The sequence below is a fragment of the Macrosteles quadrilineatus genome, unplaced genomic scaffold (assembly GCF_028750875.1).
Source record: "Macrosteles quadrilineatus isolate MER2022 unplaced genomic scaffold, UCM_ALF_1.0 Scaffold_51__1_contigs__length_872494, whole genome shotgun sequence".
Taxonomy (NCBI): domain Eukaryota; kingdom Metazoa; phylum Arthropoda; class Insecta; order Hemiptera; family Cicadellidae; genus Macrosteles; species Macrosteles quadrilineatus.
In genome coordinates, this window is record NW_026542644.1 from 211,422 (window position 1) to 235,303 (window position 23,882).

General features: G+C 38.4%; 1 protein-coding gene and 1 long non-coding RNA gene across 2 annotated transcripts in view; one reads left to right on the plus strand and one right to left on the minus strand.

Moving 5' to 3' along the window:
• LOC129006002 (N(4)-(Beta-N-acetylglucosaminyl)-L-asparaginase-like) overlaps positions 1–20,532 on the minus strand; it is a 29,470-nt gene extending 8,938 nt beyond the window's left edge. The window contains exons 1-5 of the mRNA XM_054435086.1: positions 20,003–20,532; positions 18,206–18,362; positions 15,214–15,439; positions 7,139–7,317; positions 6,431–6,538 (exon numbers count right to left, since the gene is read on the minus strand). Coding sequence (XP_054291061.1) covers positions 6,431–6,538; positions 7,139–7,317; positions 15,214–15,439; positions 18,206–18,362; positions 20,003–20,204 — 872 coding nt within the window. The 5' untranslated portion in view covers positions 20,205–20,532. The remainder of the gene's footprint in view (positions 1–6,430; positions 6,539–7,138; positions 7,318–15,213; positions 15,440–18,205; positions 18,363–20,002) is intronic.
• An 835-nt stretch (positions 20,533–21,367) lies between these two features.
• LOC129005996 (uncharacterized) lies at positions 21,368–23,612 on the plus strand. Its single transcript, XR_008491888.1, has 3 exons — positions 21,368–21,443; positions 22,489–22,742; positions 23,415–23,612. It is a non-coding gene; the product is annotated as an uncharacterized LOC129005996 (long non-coding RNA).
• The last annotated feature ends 270 nt before the right edge of the window (positions 23,613–23,882 follow it).

Consider the following 23,882-nt stretch of genomic DNA (forward strand, 5'->3'; position numbering starts at 1 on the left):
TCTATTGGTGGGTATATAACCGGTCAATATTAACTGCCAAAGGGTACAACTATATAAACTTGCTAGAGGACATATTCACGTATACCACGGTATCAATGTATTATCTCAGGAACGTCAGAGCGTCTATCAAGGCGCATAGACGTGACGACGCGCCCGCGGTACTATCTATTGGTGGGTATATAACGGGTCAATATTAACTGCCAAAGGGTACCACTATATAAACTTGATAGAGGACATATTCAAGGATACCACGGTATCAATGTATTATCTCAGGAACGCAGGAGCGCTTATCAAGGCGCATATAAGTGACGACGCGCCCGCGCTACTATCTATTGGTGGGTATATAACGGGTCAATATTAACTGCCAAAGGGTACCACTATATAAACTTGATAGAGGACATATTCACGGATACCACGGTATCAATGTATTATCTTAGGAACGCAGGAGCGCTTATCAAGGCGCATATAAGTGACGACGCGCCCGCGCTACTATCTATTGGTGGGTATATAACGGGTCAATATTAACTGCCAAAGGGTACCACTATATAAACTTGATAGAGGACATATTCACGGATACCACGGTATCAAAGTATTATCTCAGGAACGTCAGAGCGTCTATCAAGGTGCATATAAGTGACGACGCGCCCGCGCTACTTTCTATTGGTGGGTATATAACGGGTCAATATTAACTGCCAATGGGTACCACTATAAAAACTTGATAGAGGACATATTCACGGATACCACGGTATCAATGTATTATCTCAGGAACGCAGGAGCGCCTATTAAGGCGCATAGACGTGACGACGCGCCCGCGCTACTATCTATTGGTGGGTATATAACGGGTCAATATTAACTGCCAAAGGGTACCACTATATAAACTTGATAGAGGACATATTCACGGATACCACGGTATCAATGTATTATCTCAGGAACGCAGGAGCGCCTATCAAGGCGCATATAAGTGACGACGCGCCCGCGCTAATATCTATTGTTGGGTATATAACGGGTCAATATTAACTGCCAAAGGGCACCACTATATAAACTTGATAGAGGACATATTCAAGGATACCACGGTATCAATGTATTATCTCAGGAACGCAGGAGCGCCTGACGACGCGCCCGCGCTACTATCTATTGGTGGGTATATAACTGGTCAATATTAACTGCCAAAGGGTACAACTATATAAACTTGATAGAGGACATATTCACGTATACCACGGTATCAATGTATTATTTTAGGAACGTCAGAGCGTCTATCAAGGTGCATATAAGTGACGACGCGCCCGCGCTACTATCTATTGGTGGGTATATACGGGTCAATATTAACTGCCAAAGGGTACCACTATATAAACTTGATAGAGGACATATTCACGGATACCACGGTATCAATGTATTATCTCAGGAACGCAGGAACGCCTATCAAGGAGCATAGACGTGACGACGCGCCCGCGCTACTATCTATTGGTGGGTATATAACGGGTCAATATTAACTGCCAAAGGGTACCACTATATAAACTTGATAGAGGACATATTCACGGATACCACGGTATCAATGTATTATGACAGGAACGCAGGAGCGCTTATCAAGGCGCATATAAGTGACGACGCGCCCGCACTACTATCTATTGGTGGGTATATAACGGGTCAATATTAACTGCCAAAGGGTACCACTATAAAAACTTGATAGAGGACATATTCACGGATACCACGGTATCAATGTATTATCTCAGGAACGCAGGAGCGCTTATCAAGGCGCATATAAGTGACGACGCGCCCGCGCTAATATCTATTGGTGGGTATATAACGGGTCAATATTAACTGCCAAAGGGTACCACTATATAAACTTGATAGAGGACATATTCACGGATACCACGGTATCAATGTATTATCTCAGGAGCGCCTAACAAGGCGCATAGACGTGACGACGCGCCCGCGCTACTATCTATTGGTGGGTATATAACGGGTCAATATTAACTGCCAAAGGGTACCACTATATAAACTTGATAGAGGACATATTCACGGATACCACGGTATCAATGTATTATCTCAGGAACGCAGGAGCGCCTATCAAGGCGCATAGACGTGACGACGCGCCCGCACCACTATCTATTGGTGGGTATATAACGGGTCAATATTAACTGCCAAAGGGTACCACTATATAAACTTGATAGAGGTCATATTCACGGATACCACGGTATCAATGTATTATCTCAGGAACGCAGGAGCGCTTATCAAGGCGCATATAAGTGACGACGCGCCCGCGCTACTATCTATTGGTGGGTATATAACGGGTCAATATTAACTGCCAAAGGGTACCACTATATAAACTTGATAGAGGACATATTCACGGATACCACGGTATCAATGTATTATCTCAGGAACGCAGGAGCGCCTATCAAGGCGCTTAGACGTGACGACGCGCCCGCGCTACTATCTATTGGTGGGTATATAACGGGTCAATATTAACTGCCAAAGGGTACCACTATATAAACTTGATAGAGGACATATTCACGGATACCACGGTATCAATGTATTATCTCAGGAACGCAGGAGCGCCTATCAAGGCGCATAGACGTGACGACGCGCCCGCGGTACTATCTATTGGTGGGTATATAAAGGGTCAATATTAACTGCCAAAGGGTACCACTATATAAACTTGATAGAGGACATATTCACGGATACCACGGTATCAATGTATTATCTCAGGAACGCAGGAGCGCTTATCAAGGCGCATATAAGTGACGACGCACCCGCGCTACTATCTATTGGTGGGTATATAACGGGTCAATATTAACTGCCAAAGGGTACCACTATATAAACTTGATAGAGGACATATTCACGGATACCACGGTATCAATGTATTATCTCAGGAGCGCCTAACAAGGCGCATAGACGTGACGACGCGCCCGCGCTACTATCTATTGGTGGGTATATAACGGGTCAATATTAACTGCCAAAGGGTACCACTATATAAACTTGATAGAGGTTATATTCACGGATACCACGGTATCAATGTATTATCTCAGGAACGCAGGAGCGCTTATCAAGGCGCATATAAGTGACGACGCGCCTGCGCTACTATCTATTGGTGGGTATATAACGGGTCAATATTAACTGCCAAAGGGTACCACTATAAAAACTTGATAGAGGACATATTCACGGATACCACGGTATCAATGTATTATCTCAGGAACGCAGGAGCGCCTATCAAGGCGCATAGACGTGACGACGCGCCCGCGGTACTATCTATTGGTGGGTATATAAAGGGTCAATATTAACTGCCAAAGGGTACCACTATATAAACTTGATAGAGGACATATTCACGGATACCACGGTATCAATGTATTATCTCAGGAACGCAGGAGCGCCTATCAAGGCGCATATAAGTGACGACGCGCCCGCGCTAATATCTATTGTTGGGTATATAACGGGTCAATATTAACTGCCAAAGGGTACCACTATATAAACTTGATAGAGGACATATTCAAGGATACCACGGTATCAATGTATTATCTCAGGAACGCAGGAGCGCCTGACGACGCGCCCGCGCTACTATCTATTGGTGGGTATATAACCGGTCAATATTAACTGCCAAAGGGTACCACTATATAAACTTGATAGAGGTTATATTCACGGATACCACGGTATCAATGTATTATCTCAGGAACGCAGGAGCGCTTATCAAGGCGCATATAAGTGACGACGCGCCCGCGCTACTATCTATTGGTGGGTATATAACGGGTCAATATTAACTGCCAAAGGGTACCACTATAAAAACTTGATAGAGGACATATTCACGGATACCACGGTATCAATGTATTATCTTAGGAACGCAGGAGCGCTTATCAAGGCGCATATAAGTGACGATGCGCCCGCGCTACTATCTATTGGTGGGTATATAACGGGTCAATATTAACTGCCAAAGGGTACCACTATATAAACTTGATAGAGGACATATTCACGGATACCACGGTATCAATGTATTATCTCAGGAACGCAGGAGCGCTTATCAAGGCGCATATAAGTGACGACGCGCCCGCGCTACTATCTATTGGTGGGTATATAACGGGTCAATATTAACTGCCAAAGGGTACCACTATATAAACTTGATAGAGGACATATTCACGGATACCACGGTATCAATGTATTATCTCAGGAACGCAGGAGCGCCTATCAAGGCGCTTAGACGTGACGACGCGCCCGCGCTACTATCTATTGGTGGGTATATAACGGGTCAATATTAACTGCCAAAGGGTACCACTATATAAACTTGATAGAGGACATATTCACGGATACCACGGTATCAATGTATTATCTCAGGAACGCAGGAGCGCCTATCAAGGCGCATATAAGTGACGACGCGCCCGCGCTAATATCTATTGTTGGGTATATAACGGGTCAATATTAACTGCCAAAGGGCACCACTATATAAACTTGATAGAGGACATATTCACGGATACCACGGTTTCAATGTATTATCTCAGGAACGCAGGAGCGCCTGACGACGCGCCCGCGCTACTATCTATTGGTGGGTATATAACCGGTCAATATTAACTGCCAAAGGGTACAACTATATAAACTTGATAGAGGACATATTCACGTATACCACGGTATCAATGTATTATCTCAGGAACGTCAGAGCGTCTATCAAGGTGCATATAAGTGACGACGCGCCCGCGCTACTATCTATTGGTGGGTATATAACCGGTCAATATTAACTGCCAAAGGGTACCACTATATAAACTTGATAGAGGACATATTCACGGATACCACGGTATCAATGTATTATCTCAGGAACGCAGGAGCGCCTATCAAGGCGCATATAAGTGACGAGGCGCCCGCGCTAATATCTATTGGTGGGTATATAACGGGTCAATATTAACTGCCAAAGGGCACCACTATATAAACTTGATAGAGGTCATGTTCACGGTTATCACGGTATCAATGTAGTATCTCAGGAACGAAATCAGCGTCTTCCAGGTCCAGGGGGCTGAAAAGTGACGAAGCTCTCCCGCGAAATGTATTGACGGTGATATAACGGGTCAATAAAAATGCGAAGAGTCAATTACACCAACCGCGGTGTAATTCGGTCCAATAGTATGGTCAGGCTCGCTATCTATTAATATAGCGGTGTGCAAAGGTTTGCAAAAATTTTTTTGTATATAAGATAATAATCAAAGTACATCATGTGATATAGTAACTCGCACCTATATACACGGTTACTGTAAACAAAGAACGTAAAATAAATACCGTATACTGGTTTAGCCTGTATTTATCTGTAGACTATGTTAAGCTAAGGTAAAACAAATTGTGGCACTGTTCTGTGAGTTGAGCAGTAGATTAGTTTATAGTGTGGCACACTATCGGTTCGGTGGAGCGCTGAGTATGACATTGGTTAAAACAGAAATGGTTTAGGCTGTACAGACAATTTTACAAGTACTTTTTTGCTATGAAATTAACCGTTTGCTAAACTTAGTTTTCTTATATCACCATAAACTGACACAAGTATTTGTTATCAATTACGAGTTCTTTAATATTACCTTGACAAGAATCCTTTAGTTCTCCTTTGTGTAAATATTAAAACCATAAAAAAAACTCACGATTAGTAAAGAAACGAGTAATTTACAACACAAAAACAAGATAAGTGATAGGTGAAAGCTGACAACGACAACTGAACTGAGAATGCTGAGAGGGGACATAGAAGAAGTCGAAATTCCAAAAAAATGGTTCTTTAGCACACAAGAACAGGTTTTGGTTGTTTGGAAGCATGCGTTGGGTAGGGTTGGAGGGGCAAATCTTTTGTCATAATATGTCACTGCTCACTTTGTTTAGACTCACAAAAAGAAACTAGTGTTTGGCTATCGATTTAGTGTTATCGATGATATATATATCGACCTGTTATTGATACAGGACAAAAAAACTAGACATTACATAAATAAGGTTAACAATTCATTCTCGTACTAATTACTAGATTGAACATTAACTTAATGAACTGATGCTAAATTAATGTTTATATTAAATTATATTATGTAAGTTAATTACATCGCCTCAACTCCAGTAGCTCAACTCAGTCAAACATTGAATTAACCTATAAATAAAACGTAGTGACGCGAAATGAGTACAATAGATTCCAGGCGGCGCGCGCTCTACTGGTGGCCTTGACTGGTGAGTACACTCGGCCGCTCGCACGCACAGGCGCGGGCACTATTTATTGGTGAGTTATTGGCAGATTCACATCAATGCAGTGGCCGGCAGCTCATCGGCATTTTACCGGCATGTGCAGGGTCTCATTCCCGCCTGTGGTTCACTATTGGAAAATCGGTGTGTGTGCAACGCACCTCAGAGAGGCCCTTTTATTCACAAAGAATTAATCTAACACAAACAAAGTTAATTAACACAAAAACAAACAACAAAGGTAGTGGTTACTCACCTGGGCAGAAAACGCATCATGACGTCTCCATCTCCAGTACAAGCTGCCCCGCCTACAGCCCCGTCTGCGTAGCCTCCAGCCCCTACAAGTGGAGCATCTCCCACCCTCCTACAAACATGCACAGGTTAGTCAACATAACAAATAATGGTTAATACGTACCTCATCCAGCAATCCTAGTAAAGAGTATAATTTTCTTTTAAGGTAAAATAGTTTTAACTTTTCCTATCACCAGTATTTTAAAACCTTACGTTTCGGGTGTTAAGGAAACTCCTTGTGTTTTCGAGTGACTATGTATCCTTACATTAGGCTAACTAATTAACCTAACTGGCCTTATGTTATTTACACATTAATAACACAAAATATACGATACAGTACGTAAATTGTGGTATTGAAGCAATTAACTAAAACTTATCACAACTATACTTATCAGTCCAAAGCATACAAACTAGCCTGCACTACTTGCACAGTTTGGTTATTATTATTACCAGTTGAGAAGGTAATGCCTTTTTCGGGTGGAATGGTAATATCACCATTTCATTTCATTTTATTTTTTTGTTTCTTTCGCTGAAATGAACTTTAAAAACAAAAACACATGTAGTATAACTTGCTACTCATGTTTTGGCGGTTGAAACTCCACCAACGTCAGGCTGTAAAGTATCCACTTTATGTGTCAGAAAAAGCATAAAACATATTTATTGTTACACTCACCCGGGTATTTTATGATTGGCTCCGTTGCTACTAGTCCCCACGGCTACCTGACCCAGCCGGTCCATGGCTATCATAGAGATTGTGTCGTGGCCGGGCTGTTTGGTTTCACCGTTTGTCCCGTCGCTGCCTCTGCGAGGTTTGTACGGCCCACACTGCTGCTTGGGATCAGGAGCCACATTCTGCAAACAAACAAAGCACTACTAGACATTGTAATACAATCCCGAACCGTTATGATTTACAACAATCAGATCCAGTGAATGAAAAAGTAAAAAAGGTTAACAATTACATAAAAGAGCTTGGAGCTAGGATAAAATCAACATAGATTTGGATCAATTAAAACGACATCATACAAATCAAGGGCTACATCTAAATGGAAGAGGAAAAGTTTAAACTTTAAGGTTAATATTGGAAGCTATTAAAACTGTATTTTCAGATGATTTTAACAGCAAAAAAATCAGTGTGAATGGAGACATGAAACATGTTATCAAAAAGGTTTCAGTTTGAGGCATCTGTGGCTTTTTCTCACTGTGTCTCAGGAGATTTTGGGCATCACAAACATATGAGTGCAGGATTTGCAACTGCATTTGCAGAACACTTTGGGAAACCAAAGGTGTTTAACTGTTTAACTGAAAACTTGACCCTTCAAACCTACAAAAACAGCAGCTCAGTTTATGGACTGTTTACAAAAAATAATTATTTTGATAAGCCAACAACAGAAAGGTATGAAGATGCTTTTGAAAAACTAATTCAGGACTTTAAATCGAGACCTAGGCCTAAGAAAAAATCCACTTAACAGCTGTACAAGACAGATGAGACGAGACTTCCACAAATAGGCACAGGCCTGCCATCCAAGGTCCCCAGGGCAGCCGAACCCCAATTTGAAGCCACTGATCTCCAACCAGCAGCAGATCCTGTTCCGCAGGGAGGACCGCTGCGGCAAGAGTTGCCGTTAGAAGCGCCAAGGGTCAGGGTCTATTCGCCTGAGCCGTCAGTGGACGTGATTTCCAAATTTAGCTAATCATGCTAATGGCATACCCAAGAACAAGAAAGGAGCATTTGCAAGACATGTGTTATTTCTAGACCTCACGACTCAAGAGGTTTCCAGGGTAATAAATAACAAGTAGAGCTTTGTCTCGAGTGAATGATGAAGGTCAAACTATCATTGAACAAAATATAACCAAAGTAAAGTCTATTCTTTCAACAGTGATTTTCTATGGTACCCACGACTTGCCATTAAGAGGGAAAACACAAGATGGCGCCGTTTTCTCCACTTCATGGAGGAATTCAACGATAAAGTTTTACGATCGAACACCTCAAAACTGAACCAAAATACCCCCGCCGCAGCAAACCTGCAGACTAAGCGAATTTCCATTAACCTGATTGGATTTACACTAAAATGCCTCCATAAAAATAGCACATTTATTTCCTATTTAAATAGAATTAGTTTAACGAGTACTTAGGTTTGCTGCAACAGGGAGGGTAAAAAAGATGTTTTATAAAATAATAATAGTTTAGTAAGAAATAAAAGTATTTTCCAAAATCAATCAAAATATGTTCATAAACAAGCAAACTACAACAGTTGACTTATTCTCCATAAGAATAACATGGGAATTTTAAAATTACAATTTTTTTGAATTTTCTCCATAACAATTAGGCGCATAATAACGCTTCAATATACTAAATTATTTGTTTTTTTTAAGCTCTACAAAATGGTTTAAAAAGAAATTGTGAAATTTTGTGTTTTAGGGTCAAAAATGGGAAAAACCTATTTTTACCCCATAAAACCCCCCATAAACCCCCGTTCCCATAGTCCGATCATGCTGGTTCGCGAACTCATTCAAGTTTATCCCGCCTTACACCTTCAAACCAAATTTTATCAAAATCGGACAAAAATTACTCAAGTTATCGTGCGGATGGACACATATATATATATCTATATATAGATATATAAAAATTTGAACGAATGGTGTTTTTGGCCTCTGGGGACATCAAAATGAAAAAGTAAATCGGTCCCGGGCTTAGGTCTTACCATGAGACCTACGGTAATAGCTACTTCCCTATAGGGAAATTCGCTAAAATGCTAAATACATTTCTCATAGTATTAAAAATTACCTTATTGATACTGGTGCCACATCATTGAGAAGTGATCTAATGAGAAAAATAAAAGATAACGAGTTCTTTTCAATTTCATCAGATGAAACCATGGACATAGGTGGTACAGTACAGCTATCTCTAGGTGTGAGATACTACGACAGTGAAAAGTTTTCAATAAAGAGTTCCTTAGTTTTACATCGCTAAAAAATGGGATCGATGCTGAAATAATAGTAAATGCTGAACCGTAACCGACGATTTGACAGACTGGAAATTAAATCTAGAACTAGCTGTAGGAAAAGGCTATGATGGATGTAGTACGATGGCTGGAGAAATAAGCGCTGTACATGAAAGAATTAGTAACACATTCCCTATGTAGTAACATTTGTTGTAAAACTAGTGGCTTATAGGGGCAATAGCCCCTAAAAAATATATTATATTCTAGTAATTATTTTGTACAAATTATTAGTCTTATGGGTTACTCTACCTTGGTTATTGTTTAACATTTTTGTATATTATATGTAGGGGCCTAGTTATTACATACATAACCTGCATAATGGATTTTTATGTCTGCTCTGTTAAAAATAAAAATTCCAAAGGACTGTTCATGTGGTGTGTTTATAATATAAACTATCATAATATAGCTAAGGAACATTTTCAATAATAATCTTCATGACTAATAATTAAATGTAAATAAATTTCTTCTAAATTCGCTTTGATAAAACACATAGAGATAATTTGTTTCAAATAAATGCCAATTATTGTGAAAATTTAATCCTTGGAAACTTAAACGGCATATTAGGATCCGTAGATATTAGTTATTACTACTTTACACTTTTTTCAGACATAGCTAACACAACCAATCGTACTCCATAAACTAATTCAGACCCTAGGTTCATATTTCTTATGAGCATCACTACTGAACCAGCTTTTAAAACTAATTTGTGTGGTGGCATTCAAGATAGTGTAATTTAATTCATATAGTCATATGCTATGTTCAACCTCTCTGTAGGGTTAGTATACGTACTACGGTACATATTACATACATACCATATGCTTTGAAATAAAGTTAAACCACATGTTTTAAAGTAAAAGTACCTGGGGACCGAGCTTTGCTCGGGGAAAATCATTAGTTCACTCTGAAAGCACCTTAGTATTGGAGATGCATAAATCCATTCCCAAACTCCACACGGCTCGCCTTCACCACCATTTCCTACGTCATGGACCTGTTTCCCTCCATTCCCATTGCATTTAAAGATTACAAATACCTTAATCTAATCGTCATAAACAGTTCCCACACTCCGGACTACTCGCCTTGACTACTTCCTTCACCACTTCCTACGTCGCGGACCTGTTTCCCTCCCTTCCCATAACATTTTAGGATTGCCCATACCCTTATCTAATCGTCATAAACAGTTCCCACACCCAGGACAGCTCGCCTTGACTACTTCCTTCACCACTTCCTATGTCGCGGACCTGTTTTCCTTCCTTTCCATAGCATTTTAAGATTGCGGACACCTTAATCTAATCGTCATAAAAAGTTCCCACACTACGGACTACTCGCCTTGACTACTTCCTTCACCACTTCCTACGTCGCGGACCTGTTTTCCTTCCTTCCCATAGCATTTTAGGATTGCAGATACCCTAATCTTATCGTCATAAACATTCCCCACACTCCGGACTGATCGCCTTCACTACTTCCTTCATCACTTCCTACGTCACGGCCCTGTTTCCCTCTATTCCCATAGCATTTTATGATTGCCTTTGTTACTTCCTTCACCACTTCCTACGTCGCGGATCTGTTTCCCTCCCATCCCATAGCATTTTAGGATTGCCCATACCCTTATCTAATCGTCATAAACAGTTCCCACACTCCGGACAGCTCGCCTTGACTACTTCCTTCACCACTTCCTACGTCGCGGACCTGTTTCCCTCCCTTCCCATAGCATTTTAGGATTGCCCATATCCTTATCTAATCGTCATAAACAGTTCCCACACTCCGGACAGCTCGCCTTGACTACTTCCTTCATCACTTCCTACGTCACGGACCTGTTTCCCTCTATTCCCATAGCATTTTATGATTGCCTTTATTACTTCCTTCACCACTTCCTATGTCGCGGACCTGTTTCCTTCCCTTCCCATAGCATTTTAGGATTGCAGATACCTTAATCTAATCTAATCGTCATAAACAGATCCCAGACTTCGCACTGCTGCCCTTGACTACAATCATAGATAAAACCATAGACTATAAAACATACTCCCTACAATGTATCGAGTAATCTTCAGTATAATCTTTGCTAAATATTATGCTAATTATTAAGTGATGTTTTCCTTTTGTACTGTATTTGTAATTTGCTAGTATACTGTGGGTAGTTGGCTTACTATGAACACATGCTACAACTTCAAGTCTTTTATTTACTTTATCCTTGTTATTTAATTCATCCAACATGGTTACCTAACAACCCATAAGACTAATGTAAAAAAATGTGATTTTCAGTTTCATTTTTCTACGTAATTAGATTTTTGTTGGCAGTTCTAACTGCATGAAACTCGTTTTTAGGCCAAAAATAAACTATTTACAAGATTTGAAGAAAATCGTCGGAGCCGTTTTCGAGATCTTTCTGCAAGCAAGCAAGCAAGCAAGCATACAAGCAAACATTGCTCGTATTAGAGTATAGGATAAGCAGACATGACCTAGATTCCCATGTTATTTAAATGTGAATTATTTTATTCCGTAACAGCCTTTTGGTGCATAATTAAGAAAAATGAATAGTTTTCCCTCAAAATTCACGTCAAGCGTCAAGACCTTTAAAATAAGACCCCTCCCATCCTTCTACGGCCATCCAGTCACTTACAATTTCTTTACGAAAATTTGACTTGCGGAATTATATATATATTGATGATTAGTGTAGTTAGCTATATCGTATTCATTAAGTGACTATGCTATAATTTTAGCTGTCAAATTCAAATTCAAATTTTTTATTTACTCATCACATCTTATAGGCCTAATGCACAAGGTACAAAAGATTGGAGTGTCGTCAGAATATAAACTAAAACTAAAACCAAACTAAAAATAATAAAGTTAACATAAGTAAAATGTCTCATAAATAACTAGAAAAGACCTTATCATTCTTCATTCAGCGTATCATTTTACAAAGTATCCTTAAAAACTCTTCTACAGTGTAGTATGGTTTTTGTAAGAGAAGTTTAAGTATATATGTAAGGGCTAAGTTCTTGGAATTGTTTTTTTGTAAAATGCTGTACAATTTATTATAAACTTTGACTACCATGTATTTTGGAGAGTTTTCATAGAATGAAAGCCTATGCCGAGGAAATTTCAATTTGTTCTGATGTCGTGTTGGATAGGTATGGTTGAATTTACAGTCATCAAAAATTGTAATTTCATTAAACATTAGTTTAACAATTTCAACTATGTCAAGATTTGTAAGTGTTAAGATACCAATATCTTTAAATAAAGATCCGCAGCTTTTACTTCTTTTAACTCGAGCCATAGTCCTCACTATTGATTATTAATGTCTGTCTTATGACATTTTCAATAATTCGTAAAAATTCAAAAGGCAATAAATATATTTCATTTCATTTATGGCTAACTTTTATCATTGTGCCAGCCACTGGCTAAATTTAGGTATTAGCGATGTCAGTGATATAGGCTACCACAAATTAGAAACACTGTAGGTACTATAAAAGAAGTGACTACGTTTTTAGGAAGGATTCCAGAAGAAGAAGCGTTGTTGGGACTTAGCAAAACCTTTGTGAAACTAGGTGGACAGAAAAGTACAAGTCGATTTGAAAATTTCATGACAATTTTATTGACATAGTCAATGGCCTTATAACCCTTTCAAAGAGGGAAACAAACAAAACAAAAAGCCTTTCAACTGGACTATACTGCAGATGTTTTAGGTCTTTCTACTCTATGACTAGGCCTCGTACCGATACCAAGCACAGCCACCACTCTAATGTACTGTCGAAGAGTGTAGAGGACTACTACAGAAAATCACATTTTGTACCATATTTGGATTACCTTATCCGAGCCCTGAGTGACCGAATCTTCGAAAAGAACCCGACTTCATATGAATTGTTTAATCTCCACCCCTTGAAAATTAAGTTTAAGGTGTTAAAAATATTTTGTATTCTAGTTTTAAAATATGGAATGACTGTTTCCTTAATTACTTTCTTTGCGTATTCAAGTTTTAGTGGGAAGTGCAGCGCCGACTGACTGATGATAAAGTACTGTGATCAGTGACGTAGCCAGGATTTCAAAATAGGGGGGGGGGGGGGTCGACCGACCGGGGGGTCTGGGGGTTATTCCATACCCCTTAGGTAAAAGGGGGGCCCGGGAGAATTAAACCCCCCCCCCTAAAACGGTTTTTAGCTCTTTTGGCATTGAAAATAATCAACCCCAACGCCAATACAGTTTGGTTATATAATGTTATATTTAATTTAAAAAAATATATATTTATTATATTTTTACTGCTGTGATTGCTAAGACAAAGTTTCCCGATTGATAGTGTGTTGCTGACTTATTCCTTATGCATTAGTACACTGTCTTTATATTTAAATTTACGTATTATCTTTGATCTTCCAAAATAGTATCATAAAATGTTTATGATCTTGCAAAAATAGAGACAGAGAATTTAGCTTTAACAAGAAAGGTTTACGTAAAAAAATCCCTCCTCTAAGCAGGGGGTTATTCCATACCTACTGACCCCCTGGTCAACCCATGTCGCTCCCCCCTGAAAAAATTACTAGTTACGCCCTTGGTGTACATTCATACTTCAAATCCTCAGAAGAGTAGGAAGCTTTTTATATTTCAAAACCAAACCCAGCTGTCCTTTATTATTGTGTTTGTATAAATGATGCTAGCTAAAAACTCCCCAAAACGGTGTATAAGCATGTTAATTTTTTAAGAGGAGGAACAAATATTAGATTGCCACCTCAAAGTATTTGTGACCCACTACACCCTCAATGAAGTTATAATAATATAGAATAATATCATACAAGACCAAGCAGTAATGGACAGTTTTTAAACAATAGAAAATATTTTCTAAAAATATGAGAAACCAGAACACTAATCTAATCTGTAGATTACATTATTTACTAATTTACTTAAGATAGTAAACTTGCCATCCAGCATTTTTCCTATACGGTACTTTGATTTACAATAGTCACTTTAAATAATAATGTTTGTTATAACCTAACTAAAAATATCATTACTGCAATTTTAATTTTTCTCTCTAGTGGTCCCTCGAATTTGGCATGGTCATTGAGTAAAGTAACAACGCAGATTTAGTCTCTTTGACACATTTTACATCTTCAATTTGTGAGTTTACTAACTGTTTCATCACTACATACCTTTCACCTTACAACATTATTTTTGTATTCAGATATTCATATTCACACTAATATTCAGTTTTAATTTACCCACCTAAATAATGTCGCTGTCACAAAAGTATTTTGTAATAATTATGGTCAAAGCCTTTGGGGATTAAAAGATTTGAAGATTTTGTGAACACTTGTAAATATAATCCTGTAACACAAGATAGTAAACATACACTCAACTCTCAAGTCCCGTAATCTATTTAACTTCCTATCAGCTTAATGGTGACACCAGCTGTGTAGCAATATTCGCATTGGGGTATTATGAGTAACAGTTACAAAACACTTTCTTTCTTGTAAGAAGTGTACTTGATTTCTTACATTTTGGCCGTTCCGACCATTGCTGTGGTCATTGACAGAAATGAGGAAATCTACTGTATGAAAATATTTTCTGGCAAATAAAAAATTCTGAGTTCCAAATTGTTATCTGAACAGTAACTGAGTACCACGATGGCAACATATATGGGTTCTACCAGCACATTTTTGTTTGTATAAACGCAGATAGGTAATTTCTTCTTCCTACACACAAACTTCTTCTCTGCAAAAAATACTTGAACTATATCAACGACTAATAAAATTCTACTTACGGTCCAATAGTTTGGTTGACAGTTGCTTCCGACCCAATTCCGCCAAGTAGCTTCTGACTGGTTCGTCGACAAAGATTCTGACTTGAAGCCCATGTTGATGGCGAACTGAGTGGCCAACTCTCCGACAAGAATGGAGTGTTTGGTGTTCTCCAGGACTCTCCGTGCCACAGAGATGGCGGATTTTACACCTCGTAACGCTCCGACAGCACCGACGTTCATCGTCATCCTATATGAGAAACAGTTGTTGAGTAAAGGTCTAGTATAACAGTAATTGGTTTGACTTTTGTAATCGTGGAGAGAAGTTATTAATTATTTAAGGAACTGCAGACCTTTTTCATTGCAATTCGTAAAATAGAAAGTTTAGGATATGGAATCTGATTCAGTTTGAACGCGAGCAAGTAAAAAAAAATTAAAAAGGATTGGTACACGTAAAGACGCCAAACCTGGAAAATAACTAAAATAAAAACACACAAAACTGTATACAGTCAACTCTTGGTTATCTAAGTCTCGGTTAACCGAGCCAGTCATTAAAAAATAACAAACATAAATAAAGGTCTTAATAGCGAGACAACTACGGGGAGCCGCGATGTTTAATTGTTTAAGAAGCGCGGTCAAGCCGTGGACGTCTCTACTGGCTGCTACTTGGTCCAGCAGTCAACCTGTAACGCCAAAATACTCAGATGATCAATTAATGCTAAGAACTACAGTAGCGCCTGAGATTTTTACTGGCTGTTGCTAGGTCAAGCTTCTATGAATTATCTTCTATTGAAACCTGCGTATTTTCATATCTACCTGACAGATTAAGTTGGCTCTGAACTCGCGCTGGACTTGGTTGGTGTTAGTCGTACTCGTGCTAATCGTGGTTGTGTAGGTGTGTTTATTTTTGCCATTTTAATTGATTGTTTATCGTTTGTTGTTGATTTTTATTGTTGCTATGAGTGGAAAGAGAGTATTAGTTTCTCTTGAAACAAAATTTAATGCTATTAAACATTTGGACAATGGCAAGTCAATTAATAAGGTGGCTGCTGATTTGGGGGTTAGGAAAGTCACTATTGGCAACTGGAGACGAAAACATGAAGAAATAAAAAAAATATGTTAACAAAAGTGTGAGTGGAGGCAGAGTTTCTTAGTCGAAAGACTTTGAAGAAGGGTAACTACAAGCAGACGTTTGAAGCCCTTTTTTTGTGGTTTTCCCAGCTTCGAGGGATGGGCAGTCCTGTGAGTGGGCCAATGCTACAGACTAAGGCGATTGAATACCATAAGAACTTAAAAAGACGGAGAGGAAACATTTACAGCGAGTGAAAACTGGACTGATGGAAGAAGAGGTATGGAATAAGGCAGCTTTTAGTCCTCGCCACCCTAAGTTGAGACAGCCAAAGGCGCACGGCGTATATCTAGTGCGGCCTTGGGCTGCCTCAACTTAGCGTGGCGAGGACTATAATATTAGTGGGGAGAAATTATCAGCAGACTCATCTGAAATGGCGGAATTTCAAAATAAAATTGAAGAAATTATTTTCAAGGAAGGATTAATTTCTGATCAAATTTGTAACTTGGACGAAACAGGCATTAATTTTCTAATGCTGTCTTCAAAGACCTTGACAGCAAAATCCACCAGTTGACCCAGAAACTACTGACACAACAGACAATAGAACAACAGGAGAGTACCAGCCTATCCCAGGCAGTTCAACCTCAATTTTGCTCAATCCCCTGGAGGTGTATAAAGTGGCACCTGAAGTTGGTACGACCCTTTCCGAAAGCCAGCGAAAGGACAACAAGAGTAACAAAGAGGAAGATCGTCAAATCTGAGGTTTTGACAGATACCCCAGTGAAGAACCTTATATTGGAGACACTGGAAAGGGGAAAAAATAAAAAAAATAAGTCACTAAAACAACAGCCTAAACCACAAAATCCTGAAAATGTAAAAAAAGTAGGAGTATTCGTAAAAAACTCTATCAGGAAATACCGGTAACTAGCTCTGAAGAAGAGGAATGGAAAGAGTCTTCTGAAAGCGATCTCGGAGTGGAGTTTTTGGAAGAAGAATCTGAGGCAGGTAGGGATGACAGTAGCCTAAGTCCAAAACCAAACATTGGAGACTTTCTACTTGTTCAAGTTTGCGGTAAGAAGAAAGGCAACGTCAACCACTTTGTAGCTAAGGTGATGGAAGTTGAAGATGTTGGCTATGAAGTTAAGTATATGAAAAGACTTTCCCCTTCATATAACTTTGTTTTTGAAAGTGAAGATTTGTATTTCGTTCTTTCAACTGACATAGTGAAGAAACTGCCTACTCCTACTGTTCACGGACGGAAAGAACCCTGCAAAAGCTTTCTTTCCAATTGTATCCCTCTAAGTATAATGTCCATTAGTCCCATGTACATATTTAAGAAGTTTATATTTTATTAAACACTCTGTAAGAAATTATTTCAGTTTTTTTATGACCCATTGTACCACAGACCCCGACCCACTGTACCCCAGACCCAGAACCACTGTACTCCGGGCCAGGGCACAGTAGGTCAGCATGCAAGGGTTTTTATTTATTATTATGAAGCCTTTTATTCTAGAAATATGATCACAAGAACAATTATTTAAGTAGGGGCCAACCTGAGAAGTGATATCGTAGATATATGTATTTTCCAAACCAAAAAAATTCAACATTATTTTAACAAAAAAATTCAACATTATTTTACATAAAGTTATTGGTAAAAAGTGATCCGTTGTGCCTCAGTCTCCCCTACCTATTATTTTTTCTCTTTTTGAAAAAAAAAATAAAGATCAATTAAACAACTTTAAATTTAAAGAAGTTAAGCCTTTTAGAGTAAATCTCTACAAATTCATCAATTTTAGGCTTGGCAGTGTTGGGATGAAAAAAACCTTAGCAGTTTTGGCTTAGGCCTAACATGTAAAAAATGTTTCAGTATCTAAAGGGTTAATCAGAGTGTGATTAAATAATTGGCAACTTAGAAATGACATTCACACAGATTATGGTCCAACTCACCCGTCCATGATAAAAGCGTCGAGAGTAGTTTCCCCGTTCTCGTCAGGACTTCCTCCGTAGCCAACAGTGAAATCGCATTGCTCCTGTTCGCAAACTGTGCACCCGATCTCAACTGCATCCAGAGCAGAGAGATTGCGGTTGTACAAAGCATCCCATGCTGTATCAACATAATGGATGCAGATTAGTACATGCAGTTTTTTTGCCTTTTAGATGCAATATATACAAAAAGAAAAAAATAATTATATTTTATTTTATTTTGGCTTACAATTTAATTTTAAAATGAAAGTTTGTGGATTCTTTGTAAACCCATACTCCAAATCATGATTAATACTGTTAGGAATCAGAAACAAAAAAATTGTTGATATATGAAAATATTTTTTAAAGGCTTGAGAGCTTTTCCTGTAACTCGTTACAATTGTTTTAAAATACCCCCTCCCCCTCCAAGGGGGGGGGTAATGAAAGAACAAAACTTAATTTTGAACGTCTATGCATTTGTCAAAACTACCCATTTAGAGGTATTGATATTTTCTTAAGGACAGACTGATTTTATATTTTAATTATAATGTAGGTGTAGTTTAATTACTCAAAATGTGTGATTTCTCCTAACTTATAACATAGTATAATTGTTTACTTACTTGCTTTCTTTTTATTGCATTTGTGTACCCATCAATACTGTTATTAAAATTATTTTAAACGTCTATGAAGGTGTCTCAACTGCCCATTAAAGGGTTCTGGATGAAATATTTGGTAATTGAGTTACATTTACAGTGGTTTTTAATATGTTGGCTTGCATACTTGGGAATACCGAATAGCAATATTCGTTAGTTTTTAAACTAGGCTAACTATCTAGTAAGTTAACTTCTATCTATTTCTATCTACCTATTCTATCTATTTATTCTGACTGTCATTATATTTATTTAGTATTAATCTTATAACTCTATGCATGTTTTTTTTCTATCTATTTAACTGTACAGCTATTTATTTATTGTAGCGTCTGTGATATGCAAGCCTTTCTATTTTGTATGCTAAAATGTGACTGTGATAATGTATCGCTATTGTTTTATATATGTGTCTCTGACGAGGTCTATTGTAATCAATGATTATTTAATGACTAATAAAGTACTTGATTACTTACTTGATTACTTGATTATCAGTTACTTTTTACGGGACTAACTAATAACTTCTAACTAGTTCAAATTTTTGACTAACTTTCCCCAACTATGTTGACTTGCATTAATGGCAAAAATTATCATTGTCAGGTGGAAAACAACATTGACCGGAATTAGGGTTACGGTAGGCCTATAGGGTTAATTTGAGGAGTCCAAGAAAATAAACCAAAACAATGTTATTTATTTAGATAACTTATCTGTTTACTTTTTATATAATTTATACAAGTAAACATAGGAGAATAAAACAAATATAAATATAAGCATAAAAATTAAATAATTCATGCAAAAACTGATTAAAACCTAACCTTACCTTCTCCAACCGGAATTTGGGTGGTTTACCTTACGTTACTGGTTAGTTATGCTTCCCCTGATAAATTATCATCTAATTCAACTCAATTGTAAGGACCATTCACTAAGCAAATGGAACAATCTACAAGACAAACACTTTGATAAGTAACTTTAAAACCGGACGACAAACATTTCACAATCGTACACAACTAAATTAAATCATTGTCTGAGTGGGCTGTGAGGCCTAAATTAACTTTAAAGCTGGCTCCCAAAAACTACAACTTTAAAATAGACCCTAGGCCCTACTTAGCCTAATGTTATTAGGTCTAAGTTAACTTACCTGCAGCAGTTGCGTTAGTAAAAGGCCAGGTGTTGATGGCAAAAGGTATTCGGGGTTGGTTGTTATGAAAATCATCAATTTTAGAAAAATATGAGGTGGATTCTCCTAAAATTATGGATAATAATACTGTAATGAAAACTGAACCCAAAGTGACAAGAGATATAAAGTAACAACAGCTGTAGCAATTACATGAGTTTCTCATGTTGAAATCTAAAATAGGCTAGGCTGAAGTATAACAAATAATATCAGGCGAACCTTGCAATGAAAACTAAGAATATAAATCTACCATAAGAATTGGCCTAATTGTAGGAAGATCGATTGATTTTGATTGGCATTAGACACGGACATTTAAAAAAACGAACCCACGAAAGAACACAAACAGTTAAGAAGAAAAGAAGAAGTCATAATATTAAGGTAAAATGTTCACTGCACTTATTACAAATGTACGATTAATCGATAAGACAATTAATTTACTTCTAAGATATAACGTTTTGGTTATGTTGAGATTGAGTTTGACACAACTGCACTCAGCACTGACCACTGTTGATTGTTTATTTTTACTTGGATTTTGTTCCCATAAACATAAAACAGCTGATTGAACCTTCTGCTGTTCTGCAGACAACTTCTTCTTCTGTTTCTATTTATTTTCTTCTTCTTTTCTAGTTTGCTTATAAAAAGCTGGCCTGATTAACCTAGCATGTAGCTACACTACATTATGTCATATCACGGTGTCATGCCATTGTGCATAATCTCACAGTGCCTAATTAAAAATTGTCTCACAGTGTCTAAAAGTGAAAACTTGTCATAGTACATAAAATCTTATAGTAAAACTGTCTTAGAGTGCATAGAAGCGATTTTGTTGCATAGCGCATGGGTCCCATGGTGAAACCCTAGATAAAAAATACACCTTTATTAGATTTCTCATCCTTTTAAAACAGCTGAAGCCAATTTTATTGTCAGTTCTGTCCGGTGCACTGAAGAGGTAGTGTTTTATTAATAATTTGTTTCTTGTTATTTCAGTAATTTTAAACCTCGTTTAACTAAACGAAACGAGCTAATGATATACGGGAACACGCCAACGTCAACCAGCCCACGTCAACCCGCCACCAAAAAGAAGAAGTTTGAGGTGGCGTGTTGACGTGGTGGCTCGTTGTCAGAGTGGTGCATCATAGTCGTGTTTATACACGTCAACCAGCCACCTCTTTAGTGTGGTGGCGGGTTGACGGCAGCGACCATGGGGCGTACACGACACAACATGCCACCTTCGTTGGCAAAAGCCGCGGCTGTTGTCCATGCATTATAAAATGCATCACTTTTTGCAGTTTACCTGGACATGTGTTATCTAGTTTACTGTTAAGTGGCGAGCAGCCTAGTGTGACCCGTGCTTTAGGTTTACATTGATATAAGTCGCAATTTGGAAACGACCACTGATCGAATATAGGTACAGTCATAGATAAATCATACTTTTATAGGTACAGTATTTAACAGATTTGATTTACGTAGCAAAATAAGGTTATAACAAATAACATTTTATCTTAAACAATTTGTAGGTGAATCACATTCATGGATCAATCTCATCAATGGCAAACTTAAACAGGTCCATGACATAGGAAGTGGCGAAGGAAGTGTAGTAAACGCGAGAAGTGCAGATTTTGGGGAACGTTTGTGGCAGTTACATTGTTACATTAATGTATCTGCAATACTAAAATGTTATGGGAAGGGAGGGAAACAGGCCCAAAAAAGACGTAGGAAGTAGTGAAGGAAAAAATAGTAAAGGCGAAAGATCCAGAGTGTGGTAACCGTCTGTGGCAGTTAGATTAATGTATCTGCAATACTGTAATGTTATGGGATGGAAGGGAAACAGGTCCATGACATAGGAAGTGGTGAAGGATGTAGTAAAGGTGCGGAGTTTGGGAAAACGTTTGTGGCAGTTACATATCTGCAATACTAAAATATTATGGGAAGGGAGGAAAACAGGTCCAAGACGTAGGAAGTAGTGAAGGAAGTAATAAAGGCGAACAATATGGAGTGTGGTAACCGTCTGAGGCAGTTAGATTAATGTATCTGCAATACTATGGGAAGGAAGGGAAACGGGTTCACACCTTAGGGAGCAATGAAAGAAGTAGTACAGGCCAGCAGTGCGGTTTGTGGGAACCGTCTGTGGCAGTTAGATTAATTTATCTGCAATCTTAAAATGCTCTAGGAAGGGAGGGAAAAAGTTCCACGATGAAAGAAGTGGTGAAGGAAGTAGTAAAGGCTAAAGGTGCTGAGTGTGGGAATCTTTTGTGGCAGTTAGATTAATGTATCTGTATCGGCAATCCAATAACAGGTTACTCATTCTTCTACAATCGTCATCTTCGCAGGAATTTTTTTTATTTGATCATCATTGTCCATTTTTATGCATGACTTTGAAGTGAACTCTTTTTAGTTATAATAAACACAATAATTGCCAAATTGTGATAACAATACTCCATTTCATGCTTCAGGTAAGTTGCTGGCAATTTCGGTGAAGGAGACGAATTACTTCACTCAGTTGAGTCGAGGGAGAGACTGCGCTAGAGGAAAAAAGAACAAGTGGCTGCTGCAGGATGCGGACATTGCAAAAATTCAAGAAAAAATCAACAACCATATAATATCAATGGCAGAGTTTTTATCCGCTGCGACTCACAAAATATTAACTCTTGTGGAATCGTACCAGCCGACGCTGACGATGAGATAGAGATGCAGAATTTACTACCAGGTAATATTTCCACCACGTCTTAAAATTTTCTGTCACTAAAATCACCCGTTCGATTTATAGAATTTGTACTGGGCTGAGTTATTTCTAAAAATTAAAGGAGGGGAGTGGCAATGACCGCTGGAACGGGGTAGCGCACACTTGCAACAATAGGACAACAGTTTGACAACAGTGGATTAGGCCTGACCGAGTATACCTGGACCATTTCTCTCTTTACGTGGCCGGGACAAAGTTTTGAAACTCTACCTTTGATTCTTTTTGACATTAAATAGTCCTGGGATTTTTTCCACCCTGTATTTTAGACAGTGTTTTCCATTATTATTATTTTTACACTGGCTGATGCTTTAACTACCCGTGCTTCACAACGCGGAAAAGACAAAAAAATAATGCGGCACTCTGTTGTTGAACGGTTTAACTTTTTTAAATTGTTGAACATCATAGATCCTAACTTATTAATTTGGTGTAATGGTGTCTTTGGTTGTTTTTAAATACCTGTTACCTAAATTGTTAATGTAAATTCAAATGATGCATCTGTTCAAATGTAAAGAAATCTTTTCTCCATATTAAGGATAACATGGTAACTTTAAAAACTACTGGGGCAGAGCCCTGACAGAATTTTCAACATTTTATTTCACACAAAAACTAACTACATTATTTTGTTTGATTTATATTCAGTCATGGAGCTCAAGCCTCAAATCACAGTGACGGTCCCTGAAGCCCTTCCCACCTCGCTGTACAACGACTATCAGTGGAATCCGGTCCAGCTGTCGAGCTCATGTCATCAGCTGTGTGCTGAGGAGTTCATGTCCTTGGAGGACATAAGAAAACAACGTGAAGGCCTCATGCGATGTTTACGGCAGGATCCTGATGAAACTGTGGAATCGGCAGAAGAATTGCCAATTTGTATGGATTCTCGGGCAACCCGCCTCTGCGGTCAATGCGGACATTTTGTCCTTTGTGGCCGTTGTGTAAACGACTTTATTCAAAGAGAGGTATACCATTGTGTTACAGTTGGTAATGGTGAAGTAGAGGAAACCCCAATCCGCTTGCCGACGACTTGCCGGCTTGCCCGCTATGTCGGGCAATAGTTCACGGGTGCCCCTAGCAAAATAATCAAAAGTCAAAAAAGAGTTACGCTTTCAT